The sequence below is a fragment of the Pleurodeles waltl genome, chromosome 6 (assembly GCF_031143425.1).
Source record: "Pleurodeles waltl isolate 20211129_DDA chromosome 6, aPleWal1.hap1.20221129, whole genome shotgun sequence".
Classification (NCBI taxonomy): domain Eukaryota; kingdom Metazoa; phylum Chordata; class Amphibia; order Caudata; family Salamandridae; genus Pleurodeles; species Pleurodeles waltl.
Window position 1 is genome coordinate 1,211,838,424 of NC_090445.1, and position 18,398 is coordinate 1,211,856,821.

At 43.1% G+C, this 18,398-nt stretch overlaps 1 protein-coding gene across 3 annotated transcripts in view; it reads left to right on the forward strand.

Moving 5' to 3' along the window:
* The window catches only part of LOC138300760 (polycystin-2-like protein 1), a 2,286,574-nt gene that overhangs the window by 1,536,118 nt on the left and 732,058 nt on the right, over positions 1 to 18,398 (forward strand). For all 3 annotated transcript variants that reach the window (XM_069240515.1, XM_069240516.1, XM_069240517.1), the window contains one exon: positions 28 to 149. In XM_069240515.1, coding sequence (XP_069096616.1) covers positions 28 to 149 — 122 coding nt within the window. The remainder of the gene's footprint in view (positions 1 to 27; positions 150 to 18,398) is intronic.

Sequence of the window (18,398 nt, forward strand, 5' to 3'; positions counted from 1 at the left end):
TACATTTAATTTTATTGTTGTCTTTAGAGTTACAACAAGACATTACTGAAGCTTAAATTGAAAAAAGAACGGATTTCAGATGTACAAAAAGCCCTACAAAATGGTGATAAGGAACTAGAATTTGAGGATTTTAAGAACAGTTTAAAAGAGTAAGTGATGAAGTATCCTACTTATTAAGTATTTCCTTTACTCAGTTGATTGTATATTGTCTTCACAAAACCATACTTTCATATTACATTGACAAATCAGCATTTAAAGTACCTCTTTGTAGCGGTATTTACTTTACACGAAATGATATATACATGTATAGCAATGCCCACTTTAGTTTTTGTTATTATATTCCCAAATTACATACAGTGTTGCCTTCTATTTTCAGTTTCTGTTTCTCAGAATTATGCACATTTTCTACTATCACAAAAAACAGTTTTTAGGGACAAAGCAGGTTGCACACATTTTTTATTCAATTGGTGGCCCAAAGTGTGTTTCATTAAGGGTAAATTACTTTGTTACTGTAGGAGGCTGGCCTGGTTTGTAGTGGGTACCCGTGGTACTTACACCTTATACCAGGTTAGTGAGATGTAGGCAGTGTCTAGAAGCCAGGCTCTCTAGAGGTAGCTGTAACTGAGCAACCAAGGCTTATCTAGGAGATATGCAAAGCTCATGCAATACCACTGTAGTCACACAATACTCACACACATGAAAGAAAACACTCAGTGTTACACAATTAATAGTACTTTTTTTTGGTGACACAAATGCCAAAAATACCATAGAGACTGTACTCCCTTAGGAGGTAAGTAATACACAAATTATATACATTTGTATACAGAAATGTGCATAAAACAGAAAACAGTGCAATTAGTGAAAGTCACAATAGTTAGAAATGGACCTGGGGGAACACAAACCATATACTAAGAAAGTGAAATGTGAATGTCAGTTTCCAACCGAGGCAAGTGCAGTGTGTAGTGGGTCTCTGGGAGTACAAGAAAACACCAAAGGTACGAACTAGAACCGACCTCAGTGCCCAGGAAAGAAGGAGTAAAACACAGTAACTTTCCCAGAACACACAGAAACATGAGAAAGAAGATTATGCAAGAACCAGAAGAGACTGCACAATACCAACAGTTGATTTCTGGACCTTAGGACCTGTGGAAGAAAGGGACCTAGTCCAAGCAGCACAGGAGAGTCCAGGGAGAACAGGAGCCCCTGCTAACCCGGATGAAGGTGCAAAAGGTGAACTACAGGTGAAGAACAACAGTCAGTACTGCACCCAAGAAGAGTCGGGTTCCTGGTTGGTCCTGATGATGTCCCACGCCGGATGGAGGATTGTAATCTGGTTTGCGTCACTGGGGTCTGCCAACAAGCCTTGGCACACACAAAGCTCCCAGTTAGCGGAAAATGGTGCTGCCCGACACCAGGAGGGACCTGGTGGACTCTACCTAGGAGGGGGAGTAAAAGGGGGCTCACAGCAACTCAGAGAGCCCACAGAAGACCAGGCAGAGTGCACAGGAGTCCAACAGCATGGGGACAAAGGAGGTGCAAAAGGAGGCCCAGGCAGCACAATGACAAAGGGTCCCATGCTGCAGGAGAACCACTCAGGAAGAAGTGCGTTGCAGGATAGAGTGCTGGAGGGCCGGAGCTGCACTGTGTATGAAGAACTTTGTGGAAGGATGCCAACAAGCCTTGGCAACTGCAAAACATGAGGTGCACGGGGTACTGTCTTGCTTGGGGAAGCAAACTCTTACCTCCACCAAAGTTGAATAGTAGGAAGTCAGGACCGTCGGGACCACTTCAGTCCACCACCTGTGATGCAGGATCCAGGCAGCTCGTTATAAGAGGGGATCCACTGAGCTGGTTGTTTATGCAGTGAGGTGCCTGCTGAAGCAGGGGAATGACTCCTTCACTACAAGGAAGATTCCTTCGCTCTTCTGGTGCAGCCTGAAGACAGGCTGTCCTCTGAGGATGCACGACCAGGAAACAGTTTCAGTTGCTGGCAGGATCTGAACATACAATGTTGCAGAGTTTTCTTTGATTCTTTGTTGCAGTTTGTAGAGTTCCTGAAGGGTCCACATGCAGTTTCTTTGGTGAGAAGGTGAAGTAGGGGATGCAGAGGATTCCTGCTGGAGTCTTGCAATCCAAATCTGAAGAACCACCCAAAGGAGAGACCCTAAATAGCCCTGTAAGGGGGATAGGTCAGCTAAACAGGTAAGAACCTATCAGGGGAAGGCACTGACATCACTTGCTGGCACTGGCCAGTCAGATGCTCCCAGAGTTCCCTGCCAACTTGGAATCCAAGATGGCAAAACCCAGGGACCCTCTAGAGGAGATCTGAGCACCACCCTGGGGGTGGTGATGGCCAGGGGAGTGGCAACCAATGCTTGCAAAAGTCTTGGGGTATGATTCCAACATGTTTTATACCAAACATGCCTACGTTTGGAGTTACCATTATGTAGCTGGACATAGGTAGTGACCTGTGTCAAGTACACGCTTAAAATGGCATCCCCGCACTCACGAAGTCCAGGACAATGGCCCTGGAGGTCATGGAGGCACCTCTGCTAGTGCAGGGGTGCCTTCACACACAGGCACTCTGCACCCTGCCCTCAGGGCTGGAGGGCCTGTTATAGCGGTGACTTATAAGTGGCCTGGTGCAGTGTAAATGGCAGTGGTGCATGCACATTTTCACACAGGCTGCAATGGCAGTCTTGCAGAAGCCTTTGCATGGGTTCCCTATGGGTGGCAAAAGATATGCTGCAGCCCATAGTATCCCCTGGAACCCCATTGCCCTGGTTACTTACGTACCAAATGCTCGAAACTTATAAGGGGGCACTAGTATGCCAACCATAATTTAAGGGAGAGACCATAACTACTGGGGTCCTGATTAGCAGGATCCCAGTAGACACAGTCAAACACACTGACAAACAGGCCAAAAGTGGGGGTAACCAAACTAGAAAGGGGCTACTTTCCTACAGTCGCACTAACTTTTCTCATTGCTATAAAGCCTTAATGTACCTGCCCTTTAAATCTTTGTAATCGTTTTGCAGCCAGGGTTGGACTTCATTATTTAGAAAGCTGAATCTATATAAGCCATAGTGGTCAATTGTGGTTCTGTTTTTCAAAGAGCCACAAGCAATATGTGTAGCTTTGCTAACTAAGCTGTGGAGTTGCCTAATGGTTGAAGTTGTGATCCCTGAACCACTGCACTGCGCAAGCAGCAGTATATGCATTTTAAGTCCCTATATTAGGCTGCACTAAGCCAATGTGTAAATAGTGTATAGTATGTATGTAAGCACAATGCATGTGAAGTAGTTAAAGTGCTTATTGGTAGTGTAGTTCTTGATTTGTCAGTGTTGGATCATAGTGAAATTATATTCTTGTTGAGGAGAGGCTTGAGTAGACATCTACTGCATACATTTCATGTGCTAGACTCTGGAATAAGGTATGCTGGCTTTTGTGATAGTGTCCAAAATAGGTATTGGAACGCAATCATTATTTAATCCTTGGCTTCTCTTTTTTATGACTGTGTGTACTGCTATCAGCCAATATTTTTACTACGGGTGCAAATTTTTCTTCTGCAACCGAATGCAAATGCAAGTTAAATGCAATACGTGGCGTTGCCCTAAAGATAGGGGGCAATGCTCTAATTAATAAATCACGAGGATGCTAAATGGGAACTACACTATCTCAGTCTCTCATACACGTAGTCCAAGGCTATCAATAAAACTGCACACATCAAAATTCTAAAGTTATCAACCTTGTGGTCTCATTAAAAGTAAAGTTTTATCACAGAAAGCAAAAAGTAGTTAGTAAGTTAAGCAAATTACCAACTGAATGACATAAGGTCTGTTTTCCAAAGACAAGCACTAAGAGTTCTCAGCGCAGAGCAATACGTTTCAAAGCAAAGGTCTGGAAGCAAAATATCGGCTAGCAAGAGGTCTGACTCCTCTCCAAATAGCACATTCTTTTATATTATTTCGGGAACAAAAGGCACATAAATTTTATAGCATGATATTACGTGGAACAAAAATGTTTCAAAGATTACAAACAATCAGGGGGTTGTTCCGAGTTTGGAGGGCGGCGGATGACATTAACAATATTAGACTTCTTAGTCGGGCTGTTGTGCTTACTTACTCCTGTGGGATACTTGCTAATCACATTGAATTCACTGCTCTTAGAAATGAATTAACAACGGATGTACCAATGCATAAATAAAATTTAGTTGGGGGTTTCTAGGATAATATTTATGTTAAAATGATTCTTGGTGAAATAGACATATTGAAGGTCATAGGATGCTTTGGAGCAAGGCAATAAAGCTGTTACGAATAACACATTTTAAGGGTGATTGCCCAAACAATAATGAAACTAAAGATACTAATCAAGGCCATGTATGGATTTTGAGTTATGAAGAACATAATTTTTTTTAAAAATACAATGAGAGAGGAGTAAAGGTTGTGAGAAATAGGGAAGATGGAAAGGCTGTGGTAGACAGGCAAAACAAGAGGAAGAATTTAGGTTGTCAGGTTTGCCTCCAAGGTTAAGGGTGGAGTAGTGAGTTGTATGTGGTAAGGTGTCATCCTTTAAGGGGAAGAAAGGCTGAATTTGATGGAAAGCGTGAGTGTAATAGAACCTATGTAATAAGTGGGAACTAATTGCTGGGTGGAGAGCCAATTCTGAGAAGAATTTATTATGTTTGTGGAAAGACTGCCCATTTTCATTTGCCGCAAAACTAGGTTGGGTCTTGGTATTTGGCTTTACATTTTCGTGAGGTTTATTTGTAAGAAAATGAGCTTTGGACAAGTGTTTTTTTTTAAATACACTGGGTGTTATAATTCCTTCTGTAGGTGTGGTAATGAGGGATATGAACATTACATGTCTGTCTTCCCTTTTAGGTAAACTGGCAGCAGGTACAGCAGGATCCATAAAGCAGGTCAATGTGGAGATGATGGCTGTTAGAGCCATGTTGTTGCAAAATTGCTTAGCTTTAGATATCCTCGTGGTAAAGGGAGGGCAGAGTTTGTAAGGTAGTGTAGGCCAAGAGGTGTTGCATGTACATTACTGATAACAGTACGACATTGACTTCATGTACGCAGACATGAAGTTAGTGCCTCTGTCAGACACTGCTTCCTTTGGGAACCCAATATGGGTAAAAGTCCTCATTAGAGCTCTATCCATCACAGATGCAGTCGCTGATGGCCTCTGAGTGACAGGTGGGGTTGTGCACCAAGACCCATTGTCCATTGATGGTGACCCACTGCCTATACTTGGAAATATTAGCAGACGTATGGGTTTTTGGCATCACCACCTTATGCCCCAGGGAACCTAGGGCCACCTATGCCTGCTTCTCAAAGCTAACTGCCACTCTCTCCTCCCCGAGCACTACACTTTCCAACCCAGGTGTCTGCCCATGAGCGGAGGGCTGTGCCCCTTGGGACACTTGGAGTCACCCTTGGAGTGCCCATACTTGAGGAACTCAGTATATTGGGGTACAAACATCCCTGTCTGGTGGTCAAAGAACCTCTTCTTCTCAAGATTATACTGGGACTTGTTATGACTACTCTCTTGAGGGGATTTAGAGAACTCCTTACTTTTAAATTTTACTTTCCTCCTTTTTCTTCTGATTTGAACCCTGGTTACCTTTATAGGACCCCCCTCCCCCCAATACCTTTTTTTGACACCCTGGTACTGGCCCAGAGGTGCACCTCCTCTGCAAGCTTCCTGGGATCAGTCAGCATGCTGTCAGCTAGGTACTGGCTAACTCTGCAAAACGGACACTGAACATATGTTCTCTCATTATTAAATTGTACAACCCAACATAATCATTAGCTTTGCTGCTCCACACCCAACCATTCAGTGCCTTGCTGGTGTAATCCACACAATCTACCCAGGATTTCTTGGGGGAGTTTCTGGCTGTCCCTCAACCTTTGGCAGTACTTTTCAGGAGTCATCCCAAACTTTACAAGTTAAATGGCTTTCATGGGTGTGTACTTGGTTTGGTTCCCAAACTCTATTGTTTGAAGTGTATCGCTCCCCACAGTAGGAAAGTGTTTTCCACACCACCACCTTCCAGTGCTCTTCAAGTACCTTGTGAGCCCTCAGTACCACTTCGTAGTCAGACAACCATTTGTTGTAGTCATCTCCTACCACATAACTGTGCATCAAATCCTTAAGTATTCAAAACCTTTTCTCTTCTTCAGGTACTGCAGGTATGCATCCACCGTTACTGTAGGAATCTGCCTGCCTGGCCTTGATATCCAGCTCTTACAGACTCAGTTTGTGAGCCAGAAACATTTAGTTTTTTGCTAGGACTCTTTCTGCCTTTTTCTCCTCTCCCTCCATTTTTAATTTAACCATCTGAAGCTTGAATTCTCTCTCTTCCCTCCTGTCTGCTAGTTCCTCTGGGGACAGGCCCCATGAAGAGAAACTGCTCCCTGACCTTGCAGGAATCTCTAAATCAGGGGTAACACTCTCCTTTTTCACTGCAGATGGTTCATCATGAGGCCATCCTCCAGCCCATCGCCTCTGGCTGTGGTTTCCTCCAATAAGAAATTACCTTCTGCCTCGACCCTCAGTGTCTCTGGGCCGGGCCACAGTATATCCTTCTATGTTTACCTGCTCAGTTTCTAAGCCTGTTGTAGACCCAACAGCCAGAGACATGATTTTGAGGAACAATCAGAGAATTTAAACCTTGAATTGGTCTTAATTATGGAATGGTAGTGTACACCAAATCACTGTATGGCTCTGCGCAAACATAAGTCCTATCCACACCGCTGACCACCAATGTTAGAAATTGGGTTGTCGTTTGAGTAAGGTGAGAACCTTTGTAAAGCAGCAACCACAATACGAGTCAGTGTAAGGCACCAGCAAATCCAAAATTAACCTGTGCTTACCTTCTGGTAGCTAGGCACAGAACAGTCAGGCTTACCGTTGAGGCAATGTGTGAAGGATTTGTGCAACACTTCAAACAGTAAAACAGTGCAAACACCACACAAAAATATTCCACACCAGGTTAGAGAAGTAGATCTGAAACTCCTAAATAAATGTAGACCACAATTACAAAAATCCAATCAGTAGAACTGGAGATATTGAATTTAAAAGACTTAAGTTAAAATAGTGCTAAGAAGCAAGAAGCAATATTGGGGACACCTGGTCGTGCCGGATTGGGACAAAGTTCAGGCCAATCCTGATGGAGTGCAGGCCTGCTACAGATATCTGAGTTAGGCCCACTGACCCAAAATACCTTAAATCCTGGTTGTGGAGTGTTGTGTTCATCCGCACTGAAAATGCGTCAAGCAGCTGAGATGATTCAGTGGTTTTGAGTTGCGGCAAGGCTGTTGTGCGAAGGCCGGTGTTGAGAATGCTTTGTGCAGTTGAGATGCTGCGTCAGTTCCGATGAGCAGTGAAGCTATGATGCAGTTTTTGCAATGATGTTGAGGCTGCCATCAACAGGGAACGCAAGGAGTTTACACCAGACAAAGCGTTGCACAGTGGCAGTTCCGAAGACGATGCATCAAACCCAACATGCGGGATGCAGCAGTGATGCAAGTCTGTTGCAGTGAGTCCAATCCACGCAACAGCTGTTACGCATCGGTTCTGCTTGTAGATGCACTGCCCAGCCAAGGAGATGCATCAATGCTGCTCCAGATGCATCCCTATCCTGAGGATGGGTTGGTTCCACTGAGAAAGCACCTTAAGTCCGCTTCCAAGGGTCCAGGACTTGGGTGGCACTGCTTGGCAGGGGACACTCACAGATGGCACAGCTCAGGTGCAGGAGCATGGTGGCTAAAAGTCTTTTATGCCCCTGAGACTTCAGATCAGGAGGCCAGCCAACTAACCCTTGGAGTCACTCTGGGTTCCGGGTTCAAGTGATTCAGGTCCAGTCCTTCTAACTCAGGCAGAGGGCAGCAGGGCAGAACAAGAAAGCAGGATTCCAAAAGAGTGGCAGTCCTTCAGCACCACAGCAGTCCTTCTTCCTGGGAGAGTATCCACAAGCCCAGAAGTGTCCTGAAGTAGTGGTGTCTGCAGTCCAGTTCTTATACCCACTGGTGCCTTTGAGGTAGGGAAGACTTCAAAGACAGATCTTTGAAGTCCACAGAGGCCCTGCCCTTCCTGCCCTGGCACCCAACTTACTATAGGGAGGTGTGCAGCCCTTTGTGTGGGGACAGGACACAGCCTATTCAGGTGTAAGTGAAACTGAATCCTGCTTCTCCCTCCCATCCTGCCAGAGGGCCCATCAAGTCACACCTAAGCTCCCAATGTTTGTGGCTGTGTAGGGGGGATACACAAAGACCAACTGACACCCATCTCAGACATTTTATCAGAGACAGGCAGCAGGCACTAAATGGCTAAAGTAAGAACATTCTAATGACACTTTCAGAATTGGAATTTAAAATCTGTGCTAACTATAAATTTGGAATTTAAATTGTGATTCCAGAGACACCACTGCAGAATTGGCAATTACACTTATAAAATATAACAATACGATAATCCCAATGTCATCCTATGAGAGAACTGGGCCTTGCAGTAGGGAAAAATGACTTTGGGAGTTTCTCACTACCAGGACATGTAAAACTTTGAATTACATGTCCTGTCTTTGAAATACATGCTTATATATATATATATATATATATATATATATATATATATATATATATATATATGAATGATTTGGGACTGGCAAAAGGGTTATTTGTAAAGTGCAAAGCTGCTCACATGCTTTGTAATAGCAGGCCTGAGACATGATTAAGAGGCTACTTAAGTGGGTGGCACAATCAGTGCACAGGCCCACCAGTAACATTTAATTTACAGGCCCTGAGTACTCATATTACTACTTTACTAGGGACGTATAAGTAAATTCAATATGACAAGGGGGATAAGCAAATATTACTATGTTTAGCAGTGGTAAAGTGCACAGAGTCCTAACACTAGCAAAAACAAGGTCAGAAAAGTGGAGAAGGTAGGCAGAAAGTTGGGGGAAGACCACACTAAGGATGACTGGTGCAGAGTCGAAAAGCGTGCAGTGGAGTAGAGTGACATGGACTGGAGTGTTCCTCAAAGGAATAACATGGAGCAGAGTAGTGTAGAGTGGAGTGGTGTACAGTGGAGTGCAGTAGACTAGAGTGGCGTAGACTGTGGTGACATAGAGCGGAGTGGCATAGAGTGGAATTGCTTAGAGTGGAGTGGCGTTAATTAGAGTGGTATAGAATGAAATAACACACACTGAAGTGGCATACAGAAGAGTGGAGTAGTGTGGAGTTATGTTGAGTGGATTGGCATAGATTCAAGTAGTGTAGAGTGGAATACTGTACAATGGAGTGCGTAAAGTGGAGTGGGGTACAGTGGAGCTGCATATAGTGGACTAGCATAGAGTAGAATAGCGTAGAGTTGAATGACGTAGAGTGGAGCGGTGAAGAGTGGAGTGGCATAGAGTGGTGTACAGTGGAGTTGTGTAGAGTGCAATAGGGTAGAGTGCAGTGGAGTGGTGTGTCCTAGATTAGAATGGCATGTTGCAGAATGGAGTGGTGTGTTGTAGACTGGACTGTGGTCCAGTGGCGTACTATAAGTTAAATCTTTGTACAGATCAGTAGGATAGAGTGGGTCAGACTGAAGTACCATAGGGTCGAGTAACATGTACGATAGAATGGAGTTCCATAGAGTGGAATAATGTGGAGTGGAGTGGGGTATAGTACAGTGGCATAGAGTGTTATAGTGTAGAGTGGAGTAGTGTAGAGTGGAAAAGCGTACAGTGGAGTGACACAGAGTGGAGTGGCGCACAGTGGAATAGCATAGATTGTAGTGGTGTAGAGTGGAGTAGCATAGAGTGAAGAAGGGTAGAGTAGAGTAGCATAGACTGGAGGAGTATAGACTGAAGTGGCGTAGAGTGGAATGGTGTACAGTGAAGTGGTGTGGAGTGGTGTGTTATACACTGGAGTGACAGAGTGGAGTGGCTTTTCATACAGTAGAGTGGAATGTGTGTCATAAAGTACAGTGTGTACAGGCACTGCCATTTTATTTTGCCTTCTTTTTTCTCTCTTCTTGCTGGGTGGCTTTTCCTCCATCCAACTTAATCCAAACCCATCTGGTCTTCCCTATTCCCAATTCCAACATTTATTGTACTTATTGTGCTATTGTCTCACACTCCCTGAGTTTATTTTAGTGTTTATTTTACTTTTCTTTGATTTTTTGGCACTTTGTTTTTTGTTTTCCTTTCCTGGATTGTCCTCTCTGCTTGTCCTCCTGTTCCTTACTTTCCCTCATCACTCCAGCCCCATGTCAGAAGTCCTGATGGCAGAAGCAGGTAGCGCAAGACAGGCAGGTGTGTGCCCCACTCCATCTTCAGTGAGGAAGAGGTGGCACTCCTTTTCTGGGTGCAGCATTACCTTCCCCGCATGCTGGCAGCAGGTGGCAGGGCCTGAAAGGGCTATGCCCTGCGGGAGCATCAGATGTTCGGGGTGAGTGCTGCGGTGTGTGCACCACTGCACTGGCATCACACGCACCCAGCAGCAGCTGATGCACCACTGGGCCAATGCCATTGACCGAGAACAGGATCTGCAGGGCACAGTGAGTAAATAATATGTTTCTTTTCTAAAAACAAAATAAATACATTTAAAAAAAAAATCCACCAGCATAATGTATGTTTATGTGATAGTTTATATATATATATATATATATATATATACATGCGCACACACATAAATTATGTGTATTTTTATAAATAAAAATATAATACATTAGTCAATGTATATATATATATATATATATATAAATTTCACCAACAGTCACTATATAACACGTGAAAACCAAGATTTACCAGCTTCTCGCTCCAAGAATGATGCCGGCACCATCAGTCAGTTCGGAAGGTATCATATATATATATGTATATATATATATATATATATATATATGTATATTTATTATACATATTGACTACTTATGTATATTTTGTGTTTATAAAAAATTATTTATATTACGCCGATTAATAAGTGTGAACTACATATTCATTATTCACAAAGAATGGAAGTGTATATAATTAGAATAAATAATAAATATATTTATATATAATAATGTCAATGTGTTCATTTGTTGCAAAATGTAATGTAAATTACATGTGTGTATTAAATTGATCCGGTACTCTGCATATATATGTGTATATATATATATATATATATATATATATATATTCACTGAAAAAAAAAAAGGTTACAGGGACGTTATAGCTAGGAAATAGAATTTTGAAAAAACATAGAAACTCACTTAGAAAACCAAGGGTTACAGGGCCGTTATGGTCAGGCTCAGATTTTAACTGTACCAAACCATAGAAATTCACCAGTTGTAGTTAGAGTTATCTCAAGTAACTATAACTTGCGCCCCGCCATGCAGTTTTTTGTCAAACTTTTACTGCAAATATTACATTGATATTATCAATAATGTTATGAAAGATGGCATGAGTGCCATAATTTGTGGGGTAATTTGCAGTGCATGGTGAGGGCACAAGTTATAATTACCTTAGGTCATGAGTCCTTCACATTGAGCTACGGATTTGTTTTTTACATTAAATGTAGCCCTTCGTGGGCTATCTGGGTCTGCGAGGGATCCCTTAGGGGCTCCCTTGCGGTCCCTCTTCATTTATTTATTTATTTGTAAAATAAATAAATAAATAAAACTTCCTTTACGGGCTATCTGGAACCGCAAGGGAGCCCTTAACGGCTCCCCCTCGGTGCCTCATTTTATATATATTTCATTTTTTCAAAATGCCCTTTATGGGCTACCTGGCACTGCGAGGGAAGCCTCAGAATCAAGTGTAGCCCTGTGGGAGAGATGGTCCCCAGGCGCGGGGTCCCCCTTTATTTTTTTTAACATTTTCCCCGAGTGGTGGTGGTCCCCAGGGCAGCGGAAGGGGGCGCATGGCCCCCACAAATAAAATATATTTTGCACCAAGGGTGGTGGTCCCTGGGGCCCCCTGCTCCTACTACAGTGTTGCCCTGGGGGATAGCGGTCCCCGGGCCAGCGGAAGGGGGCCAGATGCCCCCCTCATATATTACATTAAAGCCCTGCGAGCTGGCGGTCCCCAGGGCAGCTGGGGGCCACAGACCCCCACATCAAAAAAATTAAGGCCGGGGAAGTAGTGGTTCTGGGGGCATTGAGAGGGGGGCAGGGGGTCACCCCGCTTTAAAAAAAAAAAAATGTAAAGCCCCCAGGACTTGGCCCATCCGGGGGCATTAATCTAATGAAGAATAGGAGACCACGCTTTGTTTTTTTGTTTAAAACTTTACGAGGTCGATTTGCGGATCCACTGAGTCTCCGCTCGGAAATTAAATTTTAAAAATGCTTTTTAACATTGAGGGGGGCACCCAGAGCTAAGGGGTCAGGGTCTTTGTATCCTAGCCCCTTTTTTAATTTTTATTTTTTTTATTTTAGGACTCGGCTGAGTACCAAGATGACTGACAATACTTAAACAGCTTCTGTTTTTGAACTGTTATCAGCCAATCATATCTCAGCATGAGATCGTTAGGGGTCGCGAATCCTTCACGTCACTAGATAAATAAATTTGGTTTCCCCTTAATTCCTCAAAAACTACTGAGCAGAATTACACCAAAACAAATAAGCACTCATTCTGGACCAGGACCTGCCTTTCTACCAAATTTGGTGTAATTCCGTCCAGTCGTTTTTACGCTATCGCTGTTCAAAATCCCCATGGAAAAATGAATGGGGAAAATGTGTTTTTGGACCCCCCCTTCTTTCTCGGCCCACCCGGGTGGATCAACTCGAAACTTTTCAGGCAGCAGCTGACGGGACTGGCTAATTTTTGGGGAAAGTTTCGTGAAGATTCGTCAAGCGGCGCCAAAGATATAGGCAAGTAAAAAAAAAACTTTTTATATAGAAACTGCCACTAGGTAGTGTGTGTGTGTGTGTGTGTGTGTGTATATATATATATATATATATATATATATATATATATATATATATATATATATATATATATATATATATATATATGTATAGTTTATGGATAGATAATATATAGATGTATATCTTTGCAGCAATGAGTGTGGCCAGTACCACATGAACCTTCTAGTGCAAAGCCAAAAAGGACATTTTATTTATGAGCATGGTACTATGTTCATTCTAGAGGTCATTAAATGTTAGTGTGTGTCACTCAAATGCATTTTAGCATCCCAGTGCTTGCACTTGCGTTCACTGTCTTTATTCCAAAAGGAGTATGGGCATTATGTAATAGTGTGCCGGGGTTTATCAATAGAGTACTGAGTGTTCCAGGGGACAGGGCCCAAAAATGTTGTGCCGGGTAGCATGGCAACTTGCTGCACTGATCAAGGGAGAGGGCAGAAATGTGACATTTATTTATTAAGATGTCTCATTCCTGCTCTGTCCCTTCGCTGCCACACTGAGGGCTGCCTAGCACTCCAATGCAGGCACCCTTGTACCATGAAGGTGCAAGGGTGCCACAATACATGGCACAGCACCCTGGATTGTTGTGTGCAGGAAAGGACACCTCCCTGCACAAAAACAATCCTTAGAAGCAATGATAACACAGACCCTTGATAGAGTAGTGGTGCATGGTGCCAGCCTGACAGGAAGAATGTAGGAAGTGAGGAAGTTGGGAACACAGGAGAGGAACAGAAGTCGAGTGAATGATAAGGCCTAGATTCTGTTCCAATTTGAGCTAGGCAGGTGCTTGCTTGGGCTGATTTAAGGCATGAGTGTCAACTCATCATGTTACTCACTCTTACAGTGGTAGTATATCAGGAGTGTAGCACAACTTGTGTTTTTCTATCCTAGTGGCTTTATGTAGCTCACAATTGCAGTCTCCCTGATGTGCAGTACATAAGGCGGGATCGACTTGACTCATCAAAAGGGGCGGAGAAGCAAAGATCATTCTCTGAAATGCATGAATAGTTCAAAATGTTAGTGTTTGAGATTTAGGATTGATTATGTACTACTCCTTTGCTTCTCAATCACATTGATTGATGGTAGGAAACATATCGGAGCCATCAATCCGTAATGGAAGACATGAAATATGACTTTACTTGGGCACAGAAATGTGGCACAGACATCTAATGCCGAGATAGAATTTACGTTTTTAGGTAGGCTGGGACAGAAAGGCAGAATTATGAAATGAATCACTAGTAGGGAACTGAGTGGGTACAGGAAACACACCTTGTCTTGGGTTTGTACATTGCAGACTTAGTTCAGTTGTGCTGCTGTGCCACCGCAGACGCACATTAATTCAAAGCCTGCACTGCACTGCAGTTTTAGGTGGTGAGACGCAGAAATGTGTCATGTTTGGTATCAAACAACATGCTTTCTCAACCCTGACACAAATCTTGTGTCAAGGGTTATGTTGCATGGACCCAGAAAGCAGCCTTTGGGATTGTCCACAGAGTTACCCCAGTTTTCCTGTGCTATGGCTGCCAGCTCGCATCTTCTGCTGCCAAGACAGGATTCTGACCCCCTGGGAAGTAGTGTGAACACTCCCAGGAGTCAGGACAATGGACTGGGCGGGAAGGAGGTCCCGCCTCCCCTCTTCCCTCATCATCAAATCTGTTGTGGAAGGAGATGAAGTAATGACACAGTTCTGTTAAATGCATTGCAAACAGGCCTTTAGCCGCACAAACCCAAGTTATTATCTAACAGTTCTGTCATCTAGGTTTGAAAAATACAAATAAGGGAGAAGTGAACCCAAACAGTTCTAAAAATATATAATTGTTAAGAGAAAAGTAATACTGTACTTAAATGCTAAATTAGACTATGCACGTGTCCTCTTGGAGTGTCCATCTTGGGTGCATGACTGAACCGGTCAGGTAAGGTAAGCAAGAGTGTTATAGAGCTTTCCTGCAGAAGAAGAGAAAGCCTGTGGATTATGAAACAGTAAATGTCAATATTATAGAGTCAAGAAAAAGGTAACCTTCATGAGGAGTGGACTAAGAGGCAGAGCAAGAGCATAGGCTGCTGCAGTGCAATCATAATGATGTGTGATTAAATGAGAAGTGAGGACAATATTACAGCTAATCCCAGACAAGTAGTTGCATGTACCTGGCTGCTCAGTCTCACAACTGTCATAACATTTAGCTGAGCGTGTCCATCATGTGACATGTCTTTTTTTCAGTTACAATCCGCCCAACCTGACCATAACCACTTAATTAGAGGTGTTGGATATTTGAGCCAGCACACTACTCAGCATTTTCCCAAATCAACACACCTCTCTCAAGTCCACAAGGCTGAGTCAAGTCCTCTTTGAGCCATGCTGGTTTTCCTTTGAAGTATATAGGCATTGTTCATAACTTTCTTGTTCTGGCTGTTAAGTTAGTCCTGCCTTGAGTCCTGACTTCGAGTCCAGACTCCGTCCAAGTTTTGACCCAAATGAAATTGACAGAGATAAACCTGTAGTGCACTGCTGTTCATGAACAAGAAGAGAAAAAGAATTTGAGCATTTTGTGTAGATTAGTTAACTAAACTGAGTGGTTTGGTCTCTGAAGAACCCAAAAATATATTACAGCAAGGAGTGGACAGTGCAAGTAATTCTAGCTAAGCGTGAAAGGGGCAATTGCATTCAGGCAAAATCACCAGATATCAGACCCCCAAACATTGCAGATCGTTTACAAATTTCTTGAACAATACCCTTACAGTCTGCCACCACATGGTTCATCATCAGTGACATTCACTCAATATATATCACTTAGGGGGTATTACAACTTTGGAGGAGGTGTTAATCCGTCCCAAATGTGACGGATATACCACCAGCCGTATCACGAGTTCCATAAGATATAATGGACTCGTAATACGGCTGGTGGTATATCCGTCACTTTACCGTCACTTTCGGGACGGATTAACACCTCCTCCAAAGTTGTAATACCCCCCTTAGTGGTGCAAAAGTTACCTGTTACAATCCAAGCTTGATGCTACACATTTGTCTATGGTATCTCTTTTTCTCCCATGGAAGCAACACAATGGTAGTTTTGTAAGTTAATGATCTTTACTGGGGCAGCCCAGCTAGGGAATTAAAAAAAGAAAGATGGGGTTGGGACATAGGCAGGCATTGTCTTCATGTCCTTTCAGCAAATGGGTAGGCGGCTTCTGCTCACACTAGTCTAACTCCAATTCGGACATATATGTGAAAAAATGGGCTGCATAAGTCAGAAACCCTATATATTTCTTCCTCTAGCTATATCAGTTTTTTTTTCAAAGCAGGTGTATGATAATGTTAAACTTCTATTGTGCCAAAGAAAAGACAAAGGAGGGAGGGGGGCCTGAGGAAATTCTCCCATCCAGCACACATTCCTCTTTCAACATTTGACAAAAACACAAAAAGGTGTTCTGTTCCAGAGAAAATGTATTATGCAGAAATTGGAGTCCCATCTGGGTTCAATCTTTGTTTTTAAACTTGTCATGAGTTTACTGTCCTATAGTAGATGCAACAACGGCATTGCTATGCTCATCGTACTGTCCTCCTTGCCGACGTCCCATGTGAAAACTTCAAAAAGAAGTACCATTTGTGTCAGGAATTGGATAAGGCCCATTCGTCCATCTTCATGGTCATGTTTTTCCTTGTTGCATAGTCGGTGATCGGTCTGTACTGCTGAAACAGACATTGCAACATGTAGTATGTCACGTTCCAGCGCGTCGGCACCTTGTTTATAAGTGCTTTAATGGGTACCCTGTAGCATGCTGAATGATCCTTAACTGCTTCCGGGTTTTAAAAAAATTACTGAAATGAGTGCAGATTTGTTGCTGACTATGTTATCATTTTTTAGAAAGTCGTGCACAATCCGATTGATGCCATGCGCCAAACACAGAACCCTGAAATATCAACCATCTACCATGGCCTTGATTATATTGCTGCCATTGTCCATGGCATCAAATCACATTCTGAGACCTCTGTTTCACTTTCATTCAAACACCTCGCTGTTAAAGTCTTCCAAGATGTTTGTAACTATATGGGATTTCACCATAGCGAACATCACTACTGTTGCATGCCGTGTCTTCAGTGCTGAGACCTGCGGATGTCTGTTGACTAACCCCCACAAAAGAAATCCAATGTGCAGTGATACACATGCTTGAGAACTGGTCCACATGTCTGTCATCAGGTGTATAGTGTGAACAGTACTCTAATGCAAAGCTTGTCCAACCAATTGCAGCACTTTGTGATGGAGCACTGGAACAGCAACTCTGGCAAAATAGGTCCAGCTGGGATATACATTAGGTAATGGCACACGTGTAAATCAATAACTTCAATTTGTAAACAGATGTTACAAGTACAATATCAGCAATATGTTCATAAAGCTGATCCTTTCCATTATTCAGTAGATGTTTGATTCACAATAATACAAAATCCGCAGTCCAATCACTAGATCCGATCCGAATTAAATAGATTCCTTTTTCCAATGTCAGTCTTTAATTAACAAACAGATCTACTAATTAGATCACAGGTTCAGTATCAGTCTTTAATCAAAAAGTAATCTTCCAAATAAATTACAGGTCAACGTAATCATCCAATTAGGTCACAAGTCAACACGTGTTTCATCCGGGGTGTACCCCATGATTTCCTCAGGACCTCCTTGTAGCCTTCGTTTTTCAAATGTCAAGTTCCTTATATATATGCAATCTTCCAAATCGGTCCGTACGGGCTGTTGAAATTATCAGCCCAAATCCGCGTATGACCTCGTCTCCCGTATCTAATTCTTGTGCCGCGAGTACGCCGCCGTTCCGTGTACACCCCAGATGAAACACGTGTTGACCTGTGACCTAATTGGATGATTACGTTGACCTGTAAGTTATTTGGAAGATTAAAATATCACACCTTCCTCAAAAAAGGGAGGAAATCCAGCACTAACTTTTGGCATCTTTTCATTGTACAAATGTGCCATTGGGTGGTTGCGTCCGTAGAGCGTCTGCTGCCTAAAATGTCTGTAATAGTAGCTTTGATTGTTTCCTTTTGTGGAGTCACTGGCATAGGCGACTTCCAGAGAGAACCAGGAGGTGGTAGACTCAATGTCCACTTTGGGGTAATCATCACTGTGTGCGGTGGTGTCTGCATCTGAGTCTCCTGCCATTTGGAGGTGCTGAAGCGGGTGATGCTAGCACACTGCAGGGGGCAGGGCTGCTTAGTGTAAAACTGTTATGCTCATCACCTCCTATCGCCATAATCAGAGCTGATTCCCCTCTCTCATCACCACTGCCACCTACTTTTTAAAGGGCTCCTCCCACCGGATTATGTGATGTTTTTTCATAGAAGTATAACAGTGTGAACCAGGCTTACCTCGACAAACATTTGCATGGCAAATGGAACATATTGCGATGTTATCTACCTACTTGCTAATCATTAAGAAGTCTCAAACTGAGGAGGAGGAATTTTTAGTGTGCCACTCCCAGTTCCTGAGGAACGGGAGGTA